The sequence below is a fragment of the Chrysemys picta genome, chromosome 14 (assembly GCF_011386835.1).
Source record: "Chrysemys picta bellii isolate R12L10 chromosome 14, ASM1138683v2, whole genome shotgun sequence".
Lineage (NCBI taxonomy): Eukaryota > Metazoa > Chordata > Testudines > Emydidae > Chrysemys > Chrysemys picta.
This window is the reverse complement of record NC_088804.1, coordinates 11784975-11805349: the sequence shown is the minus strand read 5'-3', so window position 1 is coordinate 11805349 and position 20375 is coordinate 11784975. Positions and strand designations below refer to the sequence as shown.

At 40.1% G+C, this 20375-nt stretch overlaps 1 protein-coding gene across 37 annotated transcripts in view; it reads right to left on the bottom strand.

Annotated features, from left to right (window-relative positions):
- PRMT7 (protein arginine methyltransferase 7) overlaps positions 1-20359 on the bottom strand; it is an 82664-nt gene extending 62305 nt beyond the window's left edge. For 9 of the 37 annotated variants that reach the window (XR_010592658.1, XR_010592652.1, XR_010592659.1 and 6 more), the window contains exons 1-6: positions 20228-20359; positions 17671-17854; positions 16243-16279; positions 5456-5605; positions 1163-1271; positions 703-815 (exon numbers count right to left, since the gene is read on the bottom strand). Coding sequence is in view for 26 of the 37 variants with exons in the window: in XM_065567585.1 (XP_065423657.1) it covers positions 703-815; positions 1163-1271; positions 5456-5605; positions 16243-16279; positions 17671-17765 (504 nt within the window). In the remaining 11 variants the exon portion in view is untranslated. Of the gene's footprint in view, positions 1-702; positions 816-1162; positions 1272-5455; positions 5606-16242; positions 16280-17670; positions 17855-18490; positions 18628-19325; positions 19414-19713 lie in introns of those variants that run through there. The other 28 variants (XR_010592663.1, XR_010592656.1, XM_042852304.2 and 25 more) reach the window with 24 other exon arrangements.
- Between the last annotated feature and the right edge of the window lie 16 nt (positions 20360-20375).

The window sequence follows — 20375 nt, the reverse complement described above, 5'->3', positions numbered from 1 at the left end:
AATAACTTATTTTAAAATGTAGTCCAATGTAAGGGAAAAGGTGGACTAAGCACAGGATTGGTAGCCAGGATTTCTTAAACTCTAATTACTTCCTTCTTAAACCTTCCTTTTGGAGCCTTAGCCTTCAGTTTTCGGTCTGCTTCCCCACCTGTAACACAGAACTAACGCACATCCCTACTTCATAGGAGTAGAGTTGCCAACCCTTCAGGATTGTCCGGGAGTCTCCAGGAATTAAAGATTATGATGTCATGCGATGAAATCTCCAGGAATTTGTCCAACCAAAGTTGGCAACCCTACACAGGGGTGCTGTGAGGCTTAATGAGCTAATTTTTGTAAAGTAAATACTAATACTATTCTATGTCTAAAACAACAGATATTGGTGCCAAGCTTCAACTACATTCATGTCTTTATTCTCATACTGAAGGTATCAGATCTACCTTAACTTTTGAAGGCAAATAACCACTAAGCTATAATCATCAATATAAAACTTACAATTGCAATGAGTGCAGGGGAGAAAAATAATGACTCAAAATAAATGACAAATGTTTGTGACAAATTATTTACCTAGTTAGAAATTAATGCAGCCGACTGGTTCAGTAATATAACATACCAGGCCAAATTCAATCCTCATGCAACACCACAGAAGACAAAGGAATTACACCAGGGATGAATTCAGCACACTATCTACAACCATTTTCTTACCTGTACAAGATATTTGTGGGCATGTTCATAGGATGGCAAAGCCCCTTCTCCTATCAGCTCTGTATCAAATAGTTCTGTTATCAGGATGTTTGCACGACACTGCATGTCTCCATCTAAACAAATAAGTTAATACAATGACAGCCTGTGTTATCTTAGAGACTGTATGGCCCTCCTACAAGGTGTAGCACTGAGAATATAAATCATGCAAAACCTCATTTCTATAGTGATGTTTATATATCCACTGGGATGCTTAAACATTAGAGTCAAGCAATTTCTCTTCGGGGGGTCACACAATTCAAGTGAAAAGTTCTGCTTTGTATTTCAGGTTTCCTAAACACATTCCAGATTAAATGCATTTTTTTTAAATTAAGCTAAATTTTAAAAAGTTAAACAGAGTGTCTCCTGGCAGTTTTGAAGTACTTTAGTTAACACTTGTTTTTTTTATTTGAGTTCTTCTCACCTGGCCCAACTGTGACTTCAGTGGAGTGCTTGTTGATTACCTTGATCTTGTCACTAAAGCCATTTTTCTCCACTATCTTCACTGCAGCAATAGCCATAGGCGTGAAGACCTTGAAATTATATCAAGAATGTAACATGTTTATAGGATTAACATCAGCATCTAATTACCACCACAAAATGAGTCTATTAACTAAACCTTGTTAAAGAAAAGCCTTTATTTTAACCATACTTAGTCCTGTGAAAGTGTAGTACATTGTGGGAGTATTATTTTCTAAGGGTAAAATTCACCACCATGCACAGTAGCAGCATGAATCTTATGCACCATTTACACTTTCAAAACAGGGTAGAAGTGGAACATCAGAAGTTCACATGCCTTGCACTGCCTCTCCATAGAGAAGTGAATTTCCCCTGTATGAAAAACCCACTGTATAAGTTATCTCCCACTGTGGCAGTCACGCCAACTTTTCTAAGCTTTCAAAAGTGTGAGGAAGCTGTGTCGAGAAACTTTAAACAACAACATCTAAAATAAACTCCAGTTTACAAATGAGAAGTTCCTCACATGAGACCTCCCCAAGACCTAACTGAACTGGGAACCAAAATAAGACTGACACTGAAACAAAGATGTTGATCTTGTCAAAATTTGCACATAGCAACAGTGTTAACAGTGGCAAAACACATTGCTCTCCATATCTACAGCTGCCAGGGGAACTTTTTTTTTATTCCTGCCAGAACGTAAGCGTGAAGACAGGGATGGAAAAAACAGCAGCTGCAGCACATCACTGGGCTAAAAATGAATGTGCTTAATACACACAGAGAATGTTTTAAAACAACAGTATCAATCTTTCTAACTAATTTCTATACTATAAAAGACTTTGTACTGGGAACTTTTAAATATCTGGTCTGGCTGTAGAACCCGATTGTTTAGGATTAGTCACCAGTTTTGGATCTGATCCATCATTTTCAGAGCAGGTTAATGTGCGCCTAGTTTGTGACATTAAACAAACTAAAAGGGCTGCTCCTGCTAAACTAGGTTAAGCAAATGCAAAACTTTTGGAGCTACTTAAAATTACTGAGCACTATTCCCAAATTGTGGTCTGCAGGCCACGAGTGATCTGTGGAGAGCTGGCTAGTTACATGGTGTTTCCAGCTGCTAACTTGCATAAAGAGACATTAAATATGCATTAAATAGGTTAAGAACATAAGAGCAGCCATACTGGGTTAGACCAAAGGTCCACCTAGCCCAGTATCCTGTCTTCTGACAGTGGCTAATGCCAGGTGCCCCAGAGGGAATGAACAGAACAGGTAATTATCAAGTGATCCATCCCCTATTGCCCATGCCCAGCTTCTGGCAAACAGAGGATAGGGACACCATCCCTGCCCATCCTGGCTAACAGCCACTGATGGAACTTTTCTCCGTGAACTTATCTAGTTCTTTTTTGAACCCTGTTATAGTCTTGACCTTCACAATATCCTCTGACAAAGAGTTCCACAGACTGGCTATGCATTGTGTGAAAAAATACTTCCTTTTGTTTGTTTTAAAACTTCTGCCTATTAATTTCATTTAGTGACCCCTAGTTCATGTGTTATGAGGAGTAAATAACACTTCCTTATTGACTTTCTCCACATCAGTGATGATTTTATAGTCCTCAAGCATATCCTGCCCCCCCAGTCATCTCTTTTCCAAGCTGAAAAGTCCCAGTCTTATTAATCTCTCCTCATACGGAAGCCGTTCCATACCTCTAATAATTTTTGTTGCCCTTTTCTGAATCTTTTCCAATTCCAATATATCTTTTTTGAGATGGGGCGACCACATCTGCATGCAGTATTCACAATGTGTGCCTACCCTGGACTTATATAGAGGCAATATGATATTTTCTGTCTTATTATCTATTCCCTTTTTAATGATTCCCAACATTCTGTTCGCTTTTTTTGACTGCCGCTGCACATTGAGTGGATGTTTTCAGAGAACTATCCACAATGACTCCAAGATCTCTTTCTTGAGTGGTAACAGCTAATTTATATTCCATCATTTTATATGTATAGTTGGGATTATGTTTTCCAATGTGAATTACTTTGCATTTATCACCACCGAATTTCATCTACCATTTTGTTGTCCAGTCCCCCCAGTTTTGAGATCCTTTTGTAGCTCTTTGCAGTCTGCCTGGGACTTAACTATCTTGAGTAGTTTTGTGTCATCTGCAAATTTTTACACCTCACTGTTTAACCCTTTTTCCAGACTATTTATGACTACATTGCATAAGACTGGGCCCAGTACAGACCCCTGGGGGACACCACTATTTACCTCTCTCCATTCTGAAAACTGACCATTTATTCCTACCCTTTGTTTCCTATCTTTTAACCAGTTACTGATTCATGAGAGGACTTTCCTTCTTATCCCATGACAGCTTACTTTGCTTAAGAGCCTTTGGTGAGGGACCTTGTCAAAGGCTTTCTGAAAATCTAAGTACATTATATCCACTGGATCCCCCTTGTCCACATGTTTGTTGACCCCCTCAAAGAATTCCATAGGTTGGTGAGGCATGATTTCCCTTTACAAAAACCATGTTGACTCTTCCCCAACAAATTATATTCATCTATGTGTCTGATAATTCTGTTCTTTACTATAGTTTCAATCAATTTTCCCAGTACCGAAGTCAGGCTTGTCAGCCTGTAATTGCCGGGATCACCTCTGGAGCCCTTTTTTAAAATTGGCATCACATTAGCTATGCTCCAGTCATTTGATACAGAAGCTGATTTAAATGATAAGTTACAGACTACAGTTAGTAGTTCTTCAATTTCACATTTGAGTTCCTTCAGAACTCTTAGGGGAATACCTGGTGACTTATTACTGTTTAGTTTATCAATTTGTTCCAAAACCTCCTCTAATGACACCTCAGTCTGGGACAACTCAGATTTGTCACCTAAAAATAATGGCTCAGCTTTGGGAATCTCCCTCACATCCTCAGCTGTGAAGACTGATGCAAAGAATTCATTTAGTTTCTCCACAATGGCCTTATCGCCCTTGAGTGCTCCTTTCGCATCTTGATCGTCCAGTGGTCCCATTGGTTGTTTAGCTGGCTTCCTGCTCCTGATGTACTTAAAAATTTTTTTGCTATTACTTTTTGAGTCTTTGGCTAGCTGTTCTTCAAATTATTTTTTGGTCTTCCTGATTATTTTTTTACACTTCACTTGCCAGAGTTTATGTTCCTTTTTATTTTCCTAACTAGGATTTAACTTCCACTTTTTAAAGGATGCCTTTTTGTCTCTCACTGCTTCTTTTACTTTGTTGTTTAGCCACAGTGGCTTTTTTTGATTCTCTTACTGTGTTTTTTAATTTGGGGGTATACATTTAAGTTGAGCCTCTATTATAGTGTCTTTAAAAAGTTTCCATGCAACTTGCAGGGATTTCACTTTTGGCACTGTATCTTTTAACTTCTGTTTAACTAACTCATTTTTATGTAGTATAACTGAATTCAAAAAAGAATTAGGTACGTTTATGGTCCATCAATGGTTATTAGCCAAGGTGGTCAGGAACACAACCCCGTGCTCTGGATGTCCCTAAACCTCTGACTGCCAGAAGCTGGGACTGTACGACCGGGGATGGATCACTGGATAATTGCCCTGTTCTGTTCATTCCCTCTGAAACATCTGGCACTGGCCACTGTTGGAAGACTGGATACTGGGGTAGATGGACCACTGGTCTGACCCAGTGTGGTCATTCTTATGTTCTATGCAATCACAAATAGATGGGGAAAAGGTACATATAGCAGTCTCTCTATTAAGATGTGGTGCACAAAATGAAAAAACTTGAGAACTCCTGGTCCAAGAGAAAATGAAACTTAAGAAAAGCCACAATGTGGTTTGAGAGTACTAGCATTTTTCTGAACAACATTCATTAACTCCTCCATGTCACGTATCAGTCACAAGGAATACAGAAAATTCCAGTACAAGAAACCTAATTTCCAACTATTCTAACTAAGATTTTTCTGTCAAGTTTAGAAAAAATTGTCCATCTAGAGAAAATTAAAACTAATTTCTATACATTCTCATAAGGGCTCTTTCCATATGGTCTACTTCCTCCACCCACACCCCTATAGGTTATATTATAAAAGCTACCTTCAGACAACATGACACACAACAACATGGCTAATGCACCCACACAACTCATTTTGTAGAGGGAACTACTGGACTGCAGCTCTAAAAGCCATATTATGCATTCACTCCTACCTACATACTGGGCTACTTCCATCTCTTGAACAGCAGGTATATGTACTGTCAATGAGGAATTGCTCACCTCAATGGCATAGCAGAAGTCTGCACCTGCTGTAACTGCCATCATGGACAGGAGTCCGGTCCCAGTCCCAATGTCTAGAACAATTGCTTTCTCACCCCTTTCTTTCACCCGGCTCACTGCAGCACGGATGCCCTGGTAATACTTCAGATTCTGTAAGAAAGAGAGACAGACCAAGATCAGCCACCCCAATGGAATTGTCTTATACCATCAACTCTTGAGCAGAGGTCCTGCAGTCTCACTCCTTGCGAGTTTGTAGATACACCTCTACCGCGATATAACGCGACCCGATATAACACGAATTCGGATATAATGCGGTAAAGCAGTGCTCCAGGGGGGGCGGGGCTGCGCACTCCGGTGGATCAAAGCAAGTTCGATATAACGCGGTTCCACCTATAACGCAGTAAGATTTTTTGGCTCCCGAGGACTGCGTTATATCGAGGTAGAGGTGTATCTACTTTTGCCTTCGTGGGGGAACAGTTAAACATCTAGGATCTAAATTGAATAAAGCACCTCAAAATGCAAGCAGGCAAAATTACTGACAAGACTATAATGATTTATAAGCATAGCGCTAAACTTTGAGCAAAAAGGTCCCTGGAAACCTGTTTGGAAAAGACAAGAATATGATGATTTTAGGGCATGTTGTTCTCCACAACTTTTCTACTCAAAAAATAAAGGATATGTTAATGAATATTTTAGGATGATCCAGGTATACTGAGTTATGATATTAAATATGAAGAAAATTGCTGACAATAAGGGTTATGTTTTATTAGTTTAATGTTGAGTTCTACTGATGTTATGTTAACAATTTATAACAACATAGAATGGAGAATGAAAAACAAATTATGAAAGTTTGGATAAATGTATAATTGAGTATGTTTAATGCTAAATAAGGTTGACTGGAGGAAAGCTAATGAATACGTGACATGGAAAGGTATACAAAAGCAAGGGAACAAGGGCCCAAGTTGGAGAGTACTGGTGCAGAAACTGAGGCAACTATCATGAAGTGCAGAAGAGCTTCCTGGTACTCCGGAATTTGGAAACTTGGGCTCCTTCCTGTTCGGTCATATATTTGTATGATGAGAAACGCTAAGTCATAATGATTCTGCCTGAAAATAAATAAAAGTGAAAACTGGTTGAGCCCAAATTGATAAGACTTCTGCCTCACTTTCCCACATTACACTTCAAAATATAATAAAGATCAGTAGAAAGAAGTGTTCATCTGAACAACATCTGTTCCATTTACAATTGATCTATAATTAAAATAAGTTATCTGGAACTACACTGCTGCCAACTAAACCAAACAAATGAAAGCTTCCTTTGGTGATTACTACCAAATATTTTCCTTTTTTTGACAGAGAAATTTACAGTGCCAGCCACAAACTGTCCCTGACAACGCCGGTGCTGTATATTCCTGTTGTAGCTCATTCATTTGGGTTAGTGCACTACAATACTGTGTAGATGTGCTGGGCAGATTTCGCAACTGGCACTGCATTTTACCCAACATTAAAATATTAGAGCCTTGACAAATATTCAATACTAAAAAGGAAAGATCAGGTTTGCTCTTCGGGGACAGAAATGGGAAGGAGCTTAGGGTTAGTGGCCCATTCAGGGTGCAATATAAAACCCCACTCTAGTCCATAGGATAGTAAGACTAGGGAATATGTACAAAATGCTTTCAAGTGGTGTAGCATAAGCTAGCTCTTAGCTAACAGCTCCAGTGATTTACAAAGCAGCCATCCTGTGATTTTACCACAAAGCCTGCAAAACAGATAAAATCCAAACTCTGTCATGCATTTCATTTTGTATAAATGTTAGTCGTATAACTAACTACGACAACTGGCTGCATAGTCTTTGCTTCTTTATAATATCAGCTGGTGTAAAGGCAAGTTTCTTTGTCATTTATTTTTAATGCAATATAACATGAGTGATAATTACATGGAAGACAAATTTGAAAGCTTTCTTCCTTGGCAGATGGAAGTGTTTTGGATGGGTTTATTTTCTGTACTAAGGGATGAATTTCCATTCCCAAGGTGAAAACTGAGGTAACAGATAGAGACGGAAACTAACTTTCCTGCCTAACAGACAGAAGAACCTGAACCATGAGAACTTACTTAATTAGCAAAAACTAGATAATTCAGGGTGTTTTTAGTAGCCCCGTGCCCTATTCAGTACTCCTTATGTAGGCAAAACTCCAGCTGAAGTTATGGAGTTTTGCCCCAAGTTTAGAGGGATGATTATGTCTCTTGACTGTTTGAGTTGATGCGGAATAGCCATTTTCCTTCTTTTTGGAGTTTTACATTTCACAGAAAATGTGTACGCTGACATTCGGACAGCTCCGTTGCAGGATTTTTCATTTCAATGACATCCCACAGATGTGTCTTGCACCTACTATTTTACAAGCGGGAACCTGACCACTGTCTAGACTGTGGTAATCTCAGTATGACATTTGGTCTATATGTACTATTTTGGTATGGAAACGTGATAGTAATATTTACTATCATTAACAACATACATAACAAAAATAAAAAAACACCCTATGCAAGGAAGGTTAAAACACCAAGATATACATTTAAGCAGAAATAAGCTCTTCCTACTCAAGACTTCTAACCCTCAATACATATTGAAAACTATAAATATTGTTTAGTCAGGTTCCTGACTTGTGTCCCATTCCTCCAAAGACTTATGCTCATAAGATTAATACCACTAAAGTCAATGGGCCTACTCATGCTTAAAGTCTTTCCAGGATCAGGGCCTCAATGTTTTCACTCTCTTAGTTCACATCCATCTGTATCAGGAAAAATGGTTTTGATGCTGATAAATAAACAAAGCTTCAGCTGAATTAGGCAAACTTATTAATAGTTCTATAGTAGTTTGTGTAGGAGTATCAGTTGAGACATTCTGCTGAAGATATTATTAAGCAGGCTGGGTACATTTTAAGAAAGAAACATATACTACTCAGATAGTTTTATACTTTAGATTTTTGTAGAATGGAATTTTAACAGAAAGATGAAAACTGCATAATTTCCCCTAAAGGATCCACAATGCCTGGCCAGAGTCCACTATAATTACTTTGAGAGGTTGTTGTGAAACAAGTGTGTGTAATTCAAGCTTGTAAAATTTCCTTATTTTATGTTGGAGAAAGTTTATGACTAACAGCTGGCAGTTTGTGAAAAGCTAGTGTGTGCACTTAAAGTATATTGTTTAAGCAATGAATTTTGCAAAACTGTATTTGTCAACATCTTTGATTAATAGAACTATACAAACTAATCTGCAGGAGCAGGATTTCAGCTTACATGGCCGACAGCAATCCTCCCCCTATAAAAATTCCTACAACACAAGTAAACTAGTTCACAACAGAAAGAAACCAAAACACTGCCTAACCAGTCCAATCTTTTATAAAAATGGAAACCTTTGAACTGTCTTTTTTTTTTTTTTTTTTTTTAAAAACAATGCTCCTGTAAATTCACAGTCTACAAATGACACCACTAGCTTGTAAAGTACTCTAAAAACATTTCCCACTGAACAGAACGGAAATCTATATTTACAAATTAGAAGTTTTTCCATATACGAGAACAAACCCAAGAGACACAAAAAAGGCAGAGTTCACAGAGGCCTTGTCTAGGCTAGGATAGATGTGTGACCTCAAGAATGTTATTAGAAGACTAAGGCACATCATCTTTAACATGTGCTAAACTGGCAGAATTAAAGCCTAAGGGCAAGTCTAACTCTAGACGTGGAACATATTAAAGTATACACTGCTTTACTAAACTGGTTAGTTAAACCATTGATGTGTTCTAGCATCACACCTCTAAATCCTAGTCCAGGTAAGACCTGAGTGGCAAAAGTCTTCAAACCAGGCCTGTTGATTAATCGCAGGTAACTCATGCGATTAATGCAGTTTTAATCACACTGTTAAATAGAATACCAATTGAAATGTATTAAATATTGTTTATTTTTCTACGTTTTCAAATATCTTGCTTGAAATTACAACACAGAATACAGGGCTCACTTTATATTATTATTTTTACTGCAAATATTTGCACTGTAAAAATGATAAACAAAAGAAATCATATTTTTCAATTCACCTCATACAAGTACCATAATGCAATCTCTTTATTGTGAAAGTGCAACTTACAAATGTAGATTTTTTTTGTTACATGACTGCACTTTCAGGTGACATTGTAAACAAGAAGAGAGCAGCGTTATCTCCTGCAAATGTAAACAAACTTGTTTGTCTGAGTGACTTGCTGAACAAGAAATAGGACTGAATGGACTCACAGGCGCTAACGCAGTGGTGAGCAACCTGCGGCCCGCGGACCACACGCAGCCTGTCAGGGTAATCCGCTGGCGGGCCGCCCGCAGCTCCCAGTGGCCACAGTTCGTCGTTCCCGGCCAACGGGAGTTGCAGAAAGTGGCACGGGCTGCAGGGATGTGCTGGATGCCACTTCCAGCAGCTCCCATTGGCCGAGAATGGCGAACCGCGGCCACTGGGAGATGCGGGCGGGCATGCAAATTTAAACAAACTGTCTGGCAGCCCGCCAGCAGATTCGGCCCGTGGGCCGCAGGTTGCCCACCATTGTTCCAAAGTTTTAGATTGTTTTATTTTTGAATGCAGTTTTTTTTGTACCTAATTCACATTTGTAAGTTCAACTTTCATTATAGATTGCATTACAGAACTTGAATGAGGTGAATTGAAAAATACTATTTCTTTTGTTTTTTACAGCACAAATATTTGTTATATATATATATACACACATATATACACACACACAAATATAAGTGAGCACTGTACACTGAGTTCTGTGTTGCAATTGAAATCAATATATTTTAAAATGTAGAAAACTTCCAAAATATTTAAATAAATGGTATTCTATTATTGTCTAACAGTGCGATTGAGATTAATTTTTTAATTCCGCGATTAAACATGATTAATTTTTTTAATCACTTGACAGCCCTTCTTCAAACCACTGTAACCTTGGAAGAGGGGGGAAAAACCCCCAAAACAGAGGGCTGTTACCACCTCCCAAATCAAGTTTTACCTTGGTAGGATACTCAAGATTTTGTTCACCCTTCCAATTTGATCAAAGGCCATGAAGGGCTTTTGATGTAGATAAAATAGGATTCCTGACCCTCAAAATGGATCTCAAGCCTATGCAACAACTTCAGAACTTTACTCCTCAGACCAAAAGTCAGAAGTTCAACAAGCAGGACATGGGTCATTATCCAATAGTTCTTCCTAGAAATCAGAAGTGTCATACCACATTTCACAACAAAATCAAGTTGATGCAGTCCCAGGAACTTGGAATCCATTTGGAACCGCAGCTTCTCTTCTGTTCTACTCACTGTAGAGTCCTACTAGTGATTATTTTTTTAAATTCAAGCTTGTACTCTAACTCAAAGCTTTAAAATCTGTGGTACTGTCACACAAAACATTACCATGGCCATCCACTGCTGTTTCCAAAGCTTCAATGTCATTCTCCTCCTCTGTGATCTTAAACCACTGGTCTCATCAGTGGAATTCACTGAAGCCTGCATCACATATAATTCCTTGCCAATATCCACAGAGGTATTTTTTGATTAAATCACACTTTGGGAGAGAGTTTACAGTTCTGTAAAGCCAGATGCAGATGTGCATAATTCCTAGCTAGAGGCAGAGTTTGACAGCCCATTCTGATCTATTGCCATCTACAAAAAAAAATCTTAAAATTAATTAAAGGAATCAAATTGCAAAGAGAAAATAATACATAAACTACTGAGTTATGAAACATCCCTGAACTTTGGCTTGTGAACTAATTTTTTTGGTGGGGTCGAATAGCTAAAAGGGAAAGAAAGGACAGAGTACTGATGACCCAGCACTTTGAAACAGCAGTTCATACCTCTCAGAGACATGATTTCACGGGCTCTGCAAACTCAGGCGGACATTGCTGTATGGGTTACACTCATATCACATCTTGGAGGTTTTCTTTGCAAGCATACCAGCTAAATGGTTTTTCAAATTAAATCGAACTTTGATAACAACTGAGAAGTCTGTGCCCCTCCTTTACTAATCTATCACATACCCACCCAAAGGAGAGGAGGGTGTAAGACACAGCACACTCTTTAGGGAGCACTGGGTTAAATATTCAAAACACCACCTGCAAGTTAGTTTGCCTTAGTAGAAAACCGGGTTTCAGAAATTCCAATTTTGGAAGTGGCTAAATTTCCAGAGGATGGAAGACCCATCAGATGAACATGGAAAGCTGAATGGTCTGGCCTGTGTGTCTAGTTTCTCAGGGAATCTTCAACATTATCCATTTTGCAATTATGCATTTTCTTGTTCTTAATTGCATAATCCATGGAAGCCTCATGTATTCTCAATCCCACAACCACAGAATTTCCTGCAGAACCCCCAACTTGCTGCAGAAGTATGCTCCAGAATTTAAGCTTTTATAGTTGCAGGATGATCTTCTAACATCAGCTGAGATTAGCGGATTCAGTTTCTTCCTGAGCCTGCAAATAGTTCTGAGAAGTATAAACTGACTTTGTTAACTTTAATGAGAGTGTTAATTCTGAAAGTGAATGATGACATCACTACTTCACTATTTCACTTCTGAGCATTGCATCACAAACCTCCAGCAAAATGCTCATCTCAAAAATCCAGACCACTTTCTATTACTTCTTAGGTACTAAAGCTCCAAATAATCCCTGAGCTGTCAAGACCTCCAGCTTCGTCCTTAACTTCTCTAACACATTTTCAAATCAAAATACTGCAGCATATGAATATTAAAGGGAAACACAGAAGAAACTGAATGCAATATCAAATAAATTAACAAAGGGGACACTGCATTGATTATATTAGGACAAGTCTACACTACCGCACTACATTGCCTCTGTAATGCATCTGGTGAAGATGCATTATGCTGACGGGAGAGCGCTCTCCCACCAGGATAATTATTCCACCTTCGCAAGAGGCGCCTGGTGTGAATACCATGTTAAGTCAATGTAACTTACGTCGCTCGGAGGGAGTGGGGGAGGAGGGGTGTGTGTGTCTCATTTTCACTCCCCTGAACAATGTAAGTTACATCGACTTGAGCAGTAGAGTAGACCAGCCCTGAGTCTTACATTCCTCACATTTTTAATTTATCTGAGATTGCCAAGGAAACTTCCAGTGTACTGTACTGAATACTACAGATGTCAGGTCAAGTTTGCTGCAGAGTACGCAACTTGTACTTATGGTATTTATTAGAATAAAGAAACTGCCTTCCTCACATCTTACATTGTCTGCTCATTGCAGCGAGGTATTTACATCAGGGTATGTAAATGGGAACTGAACAGAAAGGCGTCCCCAAGCATGCGGAACACATGTACTCCACTTCTCTGCACAGAGCCAAAATGTGTTGCAACAGACCAAAATAAATAGACTTGATAATGTTAATATAACATATACAAACAAGAGAACTACCTAAATCGAATCTTCATTTTATTCTTAAATACTCAATGGTATTCATAGTCCAACATGTTTATTATTGGTAGGCCAAGTACAGTACATTGGCCCCAGGACCTACAGAACAATCCTGTATGAATAATACGTTTTAGGGCTTCTGGTAACAGGTGTGAATCTAGAGTACAGTTTAAGTGTTGACTGGGTCTCCTTGGAATCATATCTACTACATTCATATCTTGTCCGTTAAATCTGTTGCAGAAATGATGCATTTTTTCCATTACAAGTGAATTACTGTATGTCACTATATTAAGAAACAGAAATTCCTGCCAAAATATTGGCTTATTTGCGTTCATTGCTTTGAGAGAGTCTGAGCATACTCAGATTAATGCTAGGAAGATAAAGCAAGGTGCTGAAAGGCCATCTGTCCAACTGTAGTACACCTTATACAGAAGAGAGTGAACAAAACAGTGTATTTCAATTAAAAAAACATTGTAATTTTTAAGGCTTCCTTGCATATGATTTGCTAAGCTTTTACAAATAGCCTGTGTTTCTTTTACTGTCTGGATTTAACAGGGTCAGCTCTATCCTTTACCACAATCAAGCTGCATCTACACTACAGAGATTACACCAGAATAATTCATTAGCATAGATGCAACCTATTCTTCCGTCGACATAGCTGCAGCGGGGTTAGGTCAGCATAGCTATGTTGGTCAGAGATGTGGTTTTTTTCACATCCCTGATCAATGTAGCTATGTCGACCTAACTTTTAAGTATAGACCAAGCCTCAGTTCTGCTGTGGCAATTTTGACATAATTAGAGTACAGCTATTTAACGGCTTTGTCCCACCATCTCCCTCTAAATCTTGGTATTGGAGTGCTGTTACCACTATAGGCATGTGTGACGTTATGAGTGTAATATAATATTTCATTGGAAGATGACAGGGCCAGAAAGAGTTAATTAACTCACCAACTGACTTGACCCATGGGTGAACTGTAGAAACTGGTTAGGAAGATATGTAAATGAATAGAGCTTTGAAATGCAAGTCTGCATTGTTAGAGATCTCAAGGGTAGATGTTTGCTCAGGTCTTGTGATGTAACAAAACAAGTCTTGTCCATTGCTATAACTTTAATTCAAAGATCAAAAAAGGAATATTAACATTTATGATGATACTTGAGTGAAACAGTATTATTGTCTATATGTCTCTCTGAAGGTTGTGGTAACCTGTATCTGAACTGTTTAATGGATAGATTACCCTGTGCTAATTGCCAGGATGTTTGAGAGAAGGAGAATTAAGCCTATTGTTTTCTCAGTCCGAAAGGCTGCTGGAAATGTAGAAGAACCCTGGGACATGATCCTACTGCATATCTCAGATCTGCTTTGGGTTTCAAGAGGGGGAAACCTTAAGCCATAAGGATTGAGATCCCCAGTCACCGACTGGAGCCACCCTGAATATGCACATTGGACTATAACCTATGGACTATTTCTAAAAGGACTTTTGTCAACTACAAGCTCACCTCTGCTATGTATCTGAACCTCAAGAATTGAATTCAAGTCTGTATGTATATTGATCTTTTAACCAATTCTTTCTCTTTTCTTTTTTTAAAAGAATTTTAGCTTAGTTAATAAGAAGTGGCTATTAGCGTGTATTTTGGGTAAGATCTAAGTTATAATTAGACCTGGGTATGTGGCTGATCCTTTGGGATTGGAAGAACCTTTTCTTTTATATGATGAAGTAAGATTTTCAGTAATCATCATCATATCTGACAGGTGTGTCTGGACAGAGGCCTGAGGCTGGGTACTTTAAGGGAACTGCGTTGTTTGGACTTCTCAGTAACCAGTGAGGTACTACAGGAGCTGTTTTTGCTGGCTTTGGTAAACCTAAGTATTGGAATATCCACCAGCTTTTGGAGTTTGTCTGCCCTGTTTTGTTTGCAGTTCACCCTAACTGAGTGACCTCAGCTGGCTCCCACGGGCAGCACCGTCACAGCATGCTCCCGGAATACATACAGTAGATAATCATAAGAATCACTTAGGAGACTATTCACCCATAGATGGAGCAGAAAGATCTCCAATCCTTTAAGGCATTTTTTTTTAAGTCCTCAACTTATTTGAAGACATTTGTATTCGCCTCAACTTCTCCCTTAGCATAAACTGGAAGATTTAAGAACACAGCGTAAGTGGAGGAGAATAAAAAGAACTTAGTTACAGCCATATGTAGGCAGACAAGGCTAGATGGAATTACTGCAGAAACTGAATTTTATAAGATGAGTCTAAAGTGCCCTCTGAAGGTATGACAGAAAATTACAAGTCTAAAATCAACATAACCGAAAAGCAGCTCCTCCTTTACTTACCTGTCAAGAGAAGAGGTGACCCGTGCCTGCTGATAGGTGGGTGGGGGGAGGAAGGGGGAGTGAGGGCAGCGGCTTCAGCAGCATTACTGAGCATGCTCAGTACAAGCCAAGCAGCAAATCTGCAGGCTGGCCGACCCTGCCCCCCGCCCCTTTCAGTATTTTCCCTTCAAGAGTTGAGAGCATCACTATTACTCATACAAAAGTATTTTTCTTCATTCTCTGCTCCTTAACATCAGTTCTTGCAGAAGAAACAGTGTTTCCATCTATCCTAACAAAATGTTTAGAAAAGTTCCCCACTATTGCTATATTAGCAACACTGGGAGCCCTGGAAGCAGTGGCTCATTGGATGCCAGTGCAATTTTTAACACTGTTAATTAGATGTTGCAGCTGAAGAGCAATGGGTGCAGGAAGCGGGGGGTGAGGTGGAGGGGAGATAGGGGAAGAGTTTGCAGAGCTTCCTGCAGCCTGGGGATAAATCTTGGGGTGGATCTGACCCAGCCCTGGATGCCATGCAGGGGAATACGAAGTCCCATTCTCCCCAGCTCAGCCAGGACTAGCTGAGCCCGGCACAGGGTAGAAGCCACCAGCCAAGTATCCCCCAGCCCTGCCCTCTAGCCCACTGTGATTTACCTGTGCAGGCTGCCCTAGGCACCCAAAACATACTGCTGGTAGGGTCACATGACCGCTCTTGTGGCTTCCCTTTCCTTCCCCATCAGAAAGTCATTTTTCTGCGGGGAAGCAAGGAAATCTGCACGGGACATGAATTCTGCGCATGCACAGTGGTGCAGATTTCTCCCAGGAATAACAAGCAAGTCTTCCTCACACTGGAGGCAGGAGGTTAACAAGGTGGTTCAGAGTCCTCGGTACCCCAAGAATCATCACTGGGTCTTAGAAAATTCAGGTAGCAAAATTCTTCAACTTCCAGAGGAACCTGTACAATCATGGAGTGGGAGCTGCTGAGGGGAAGGGAACACTACATTTTTTCACCATGCAAGTTACTTTCTATACTCACTCTGTCTTTGTCATGCAGCATGTCTGCATAGCATGATCTGAAAATAAAATAGAATTTACAGATCAAAACACTGCATATTAACAATCACAATATAAATTTGTTAGCAGATATAAAAATCATCACTGTGAAGCAATTATTCCTAGTGAGTGAGTAAGTTACTGTGACACAGTGATTTGTCCATTTAAGAGGCTGTTTGATTCCCCACCCCTAGCCTCAAGAATTCAGGTCACTTTATGATTCCGGGTTTTCCCATTTTGAGTGGCATGAGTATATGAATTAATGGGCTATGAATTAAGTGTTACATGTATCGCTTCTCGGCTCTTTGAGCTGTGGCGCAAACCTAGTAATCTTTTGTTTTTTCTGTTAATTCCTGCAGTATACTCTATCTTGAGCATTCTTAGAAAAATCAGTACAGAGCAAATACATGAACCTATGGGTGAGTTACTGTCAACAACTACTAATGACAGAGAATGTCAGATGCAATCGGTTAGTAATTGGGAACTAGGGAAAGAAAACTGTCCTCTTTTTATAGACAGCTCTGAAATCTATAGAAAGGGAGTACTAACCACAGAGGACTGGTTTGGAGCTGGTTAGTAAGTCAAAATCCTCATGCTATTTAAAGTGGTACTAATAATAGGCTGAGTGATTTTATAACTCACTCTCTCTCTCTCTCTCTCTCTCTCACATACATAATCACTCAGGTTATCATCAGTACCAATTTAAATACCATGAGGATCTTAATATACCCGCCACTGTATTCTCCCTGCCCCCCCCCACTCTCCCCCCAACCTGAGGAGGACAAATAAATGCATTTTTTTAAATTTGTCTGATTTGAACACTATTTTAAAAAACCTAATAAGCTGACCCAGTCATTTGATCTCTTTGATCATTACTTTCAACTACTAAAAGGTTGTTACAAGAATATGATCAATGAGAAACCATTATGGCTAGGATTTTCAGAGGAGCTTGAGAGTCAGATACTTAACTCCCACTACATTTTGATAGGATTCAGACACTTATTTCACTTCAGGGCCTATCAAAATCCCAGCCTAGATAACCATCCGTTAATAAAGGAAACGCTTGGATGAAGCTACTTAAATTAGTATTTTTACAACGTTCCACTTGGTATAAGTTAAGATACAGGTGAACATAGCCTAAATGACTGTCTAAAAAATGTTATTAATCCCAGGCTCCACAGGCTTTTTCTGTAAAGGTAAATTTAAGTAATATCTTAATTTCAAATTATTCTTGTTTTAACTAGTGATGCAGAAAGCCTGCTAAGAAAAGTGTTTCCACCATCCCCTATACTCACTTATAAAAGATACACACAATTTATTTGAAACTCTGTTATCGTCACATTGCATTCATTTTTTTACATTTCATTAATCTGCATCTAAGGAGAGCGTCAAGTGTTTTCTCCCATCATACCTTGCAATCTCCTGATGGTAGTCATAGTTCTCATCTTCCGCTAACCATTCCACAGAACCTGTGGTTGGATTGGCCCTTCCACAGAAGACCTTCATAGTTTGTATTCTTTGTGTATTGTGAGGACAGTTTTATGGAGCTGGCTTCAATTCAAATAATTGCAAATTTTTGTCCTGTTATCAGAAACCTGTTTAAACAAAATACAAGTTATGTTATGACATATACTAACTCTTCCACCTCCCTGTTTTATAGGCTTCGTTCCTAAGCATCTCATTAGTAAGGCTGCGAGTCTTTAATGGAGATCATGGAAGTCACAGATCCCATGACTTTCTGGGACATCCGTGACTTCTGCAGCAGCAGGTGCAGCTGACAACAAGGCCGCCCGAGCAGCTGATCCCAGAGCAGGCTGGGAGTAGTGGCTGCCCCCAGCCACAGCAGTGGTGGAGTGCCAGAGCTCCCCACAGAACAGCAGTAGCATTGCCGGCATGTCCCACCTCCCTCATCCCCAGCACCTACGATTTAGTCAGAGGTATTTATAGTACAAGTCATGGACAGGTCACATGCCATGATTTTTTTGTTTATTGCCCGAGACCTAAAAATACCCATGACTAAATTGTAGTCTTACTCATTAGTAGCCTCCTTGCTCTTCCACCTTTTGCTTTATTCTATTACACTCTTGACACTTGTAACTTTCTCCTAATCCTTATATGCCATCTTCTCATTTATGATTACTCACTATGATGCACTTCTTCTGTGAACACTACCAATATGACAATCTAGAAGAGAAATAAAAAAATACTAGTAATAAAAGACTATTTCTAACCTCTGTGAAGTATGCCCCTCATTCACTGTATGATGTCTTTTAATATTTCTTTATCTAATTCAGGGGTCGGCAATCTTTCAGAAGTGGTGTGCCGAATCTTCATTTATTCACTCTAATTTAAGGTTTTGCGCGCCTGTAATACATTTTAATGTTTTTAGAAGGTCTCTTTCTATAAGTCTTCAATATATAACTAAACGATTGTTGTATGTAAAGTAAATAAGGTTTTTAAAATGTTTAAGAAGCCTCATTTACAATTAAATTAAAATGCAGAGCCCCCGGACTGGTGGCCAGGACCCAGGCAGTGTAAATGCCACTGAAAATCAGCTCGCGTGCCGCCTTTGGTGCACGTGCCATAGGTTGCCTACCCTGATCTAATTCAAAGGATTCTTTAAAGCAGGATCTTGTCTTTTCTTCTGCTTTTTTTTTTTTTTTTTTTTTACAAAGATGGAGCACAATAAATATTTTTATATAACCTATAAAAACATGTATATGGAGAAAAAATTAGTAATTTGACACATAAGCTGAAGAGCAACATAATGTGCAAAAGGAAAATGGTTAGTCCTGACTCCTGATGGCCAGAGATTAAAGAAAATATACAAGGACTTGTAAACACATTTAACCTCCAGTAGGGGATTCTCTCAAGACATGGCATTTATTCTATTCTGTATAGGTTCTTATAGTAGGCACATCACTGTAGTGTCTTGAGCACCTTCCAGATGAGCATTAAGCAATGTGACTACACTTCTGTAGTGTGTTGTTTGTTGTCTATACAATAACTGAAGAGAGATCAATGCACAAGTTCAACAATTTTGATAATATATCAAAAAGTCAATACCCTTTTTGTAACTGATCTATGGAAAACCATAAGTGGTTTCTTATGATGCACGTTTTGCGGAACTGTTTTGTAGAGCTTGCTACACTATCTGCAAATAAGATATTAAATAAACACCACGTTAAACACTGAGCATTAAAAACAACCCTAGACGTCCATTTCAACTCCTCTTTTAATTATCAAGTTTATGTTTTAAAAAACTCAACCCAAATCTCTGCATGTATCATTTCTGAAAGACACAGAATCAGCAGCCGTGACAAACTCCGCTTGGTCACAGAACAGACACAGAGAGGGAAATGGCAACAACAAAAAATCCCATTGACAGGCCACACAGCCTCCGTTTCGGAGGGCTCAGGCATGCACAGGTGCTGCAGAGCAATTCAAAGCCTACCTACTTCTCCTGTAACACTTTCCGCCCCCAGACCTCCAGGCCCTTGGCCCAGAAAAGCGCCAGACCTGGACTGGGCTGGGGCCCGGTGGTGTTGCTCCTGCTTTGAGCAGGGGGTGGGACTAGATGACCTGAGGTCTCTTCCAGCCCTGACACTCTGGGATTCTGTGGACTTGGCAGCTGACTGGGGCGCTCACGGGCAGAAACAAGGGCAGGTGCCTCAGGGCGGGAGTGGGGGAGGGGCCCCACCTCAAGGCCTGGAAGATGGTGGTGGGAGCCCGATGGCTAGAAGTGGCCCTAGGACAAGAGCCGGGCGCTGCCCGTTCCCGGGAGCAGGGAGGACCTAGGGACGCGTTACCGGCCCGGGGACCTGCACGGGCGGAGGCCCCGCCTTGCGACGGCGCAGGGAGCCAAGGGCAGAGCCCAACTGCGGCCCAACCCAGCCGACGGGCCGGCTCCCCGAGCCGAGCCCCGCCCCTCAGGGCCAGCGCCGCACGGCGGGGCCGCCGAGCCTTACCACCCTGTCAGGCGCGGGAACAGCAGGCCACCATCTTCCCAGACTGCATTGCGAGAAAAAAGAACCGCACGCGACCGGAGAGAGGCGAGTCAAGGGGGCGGGGCTTCTAGTCCGGACCCTGCCCAATAGGGGGCGGGTTAGTGCATGA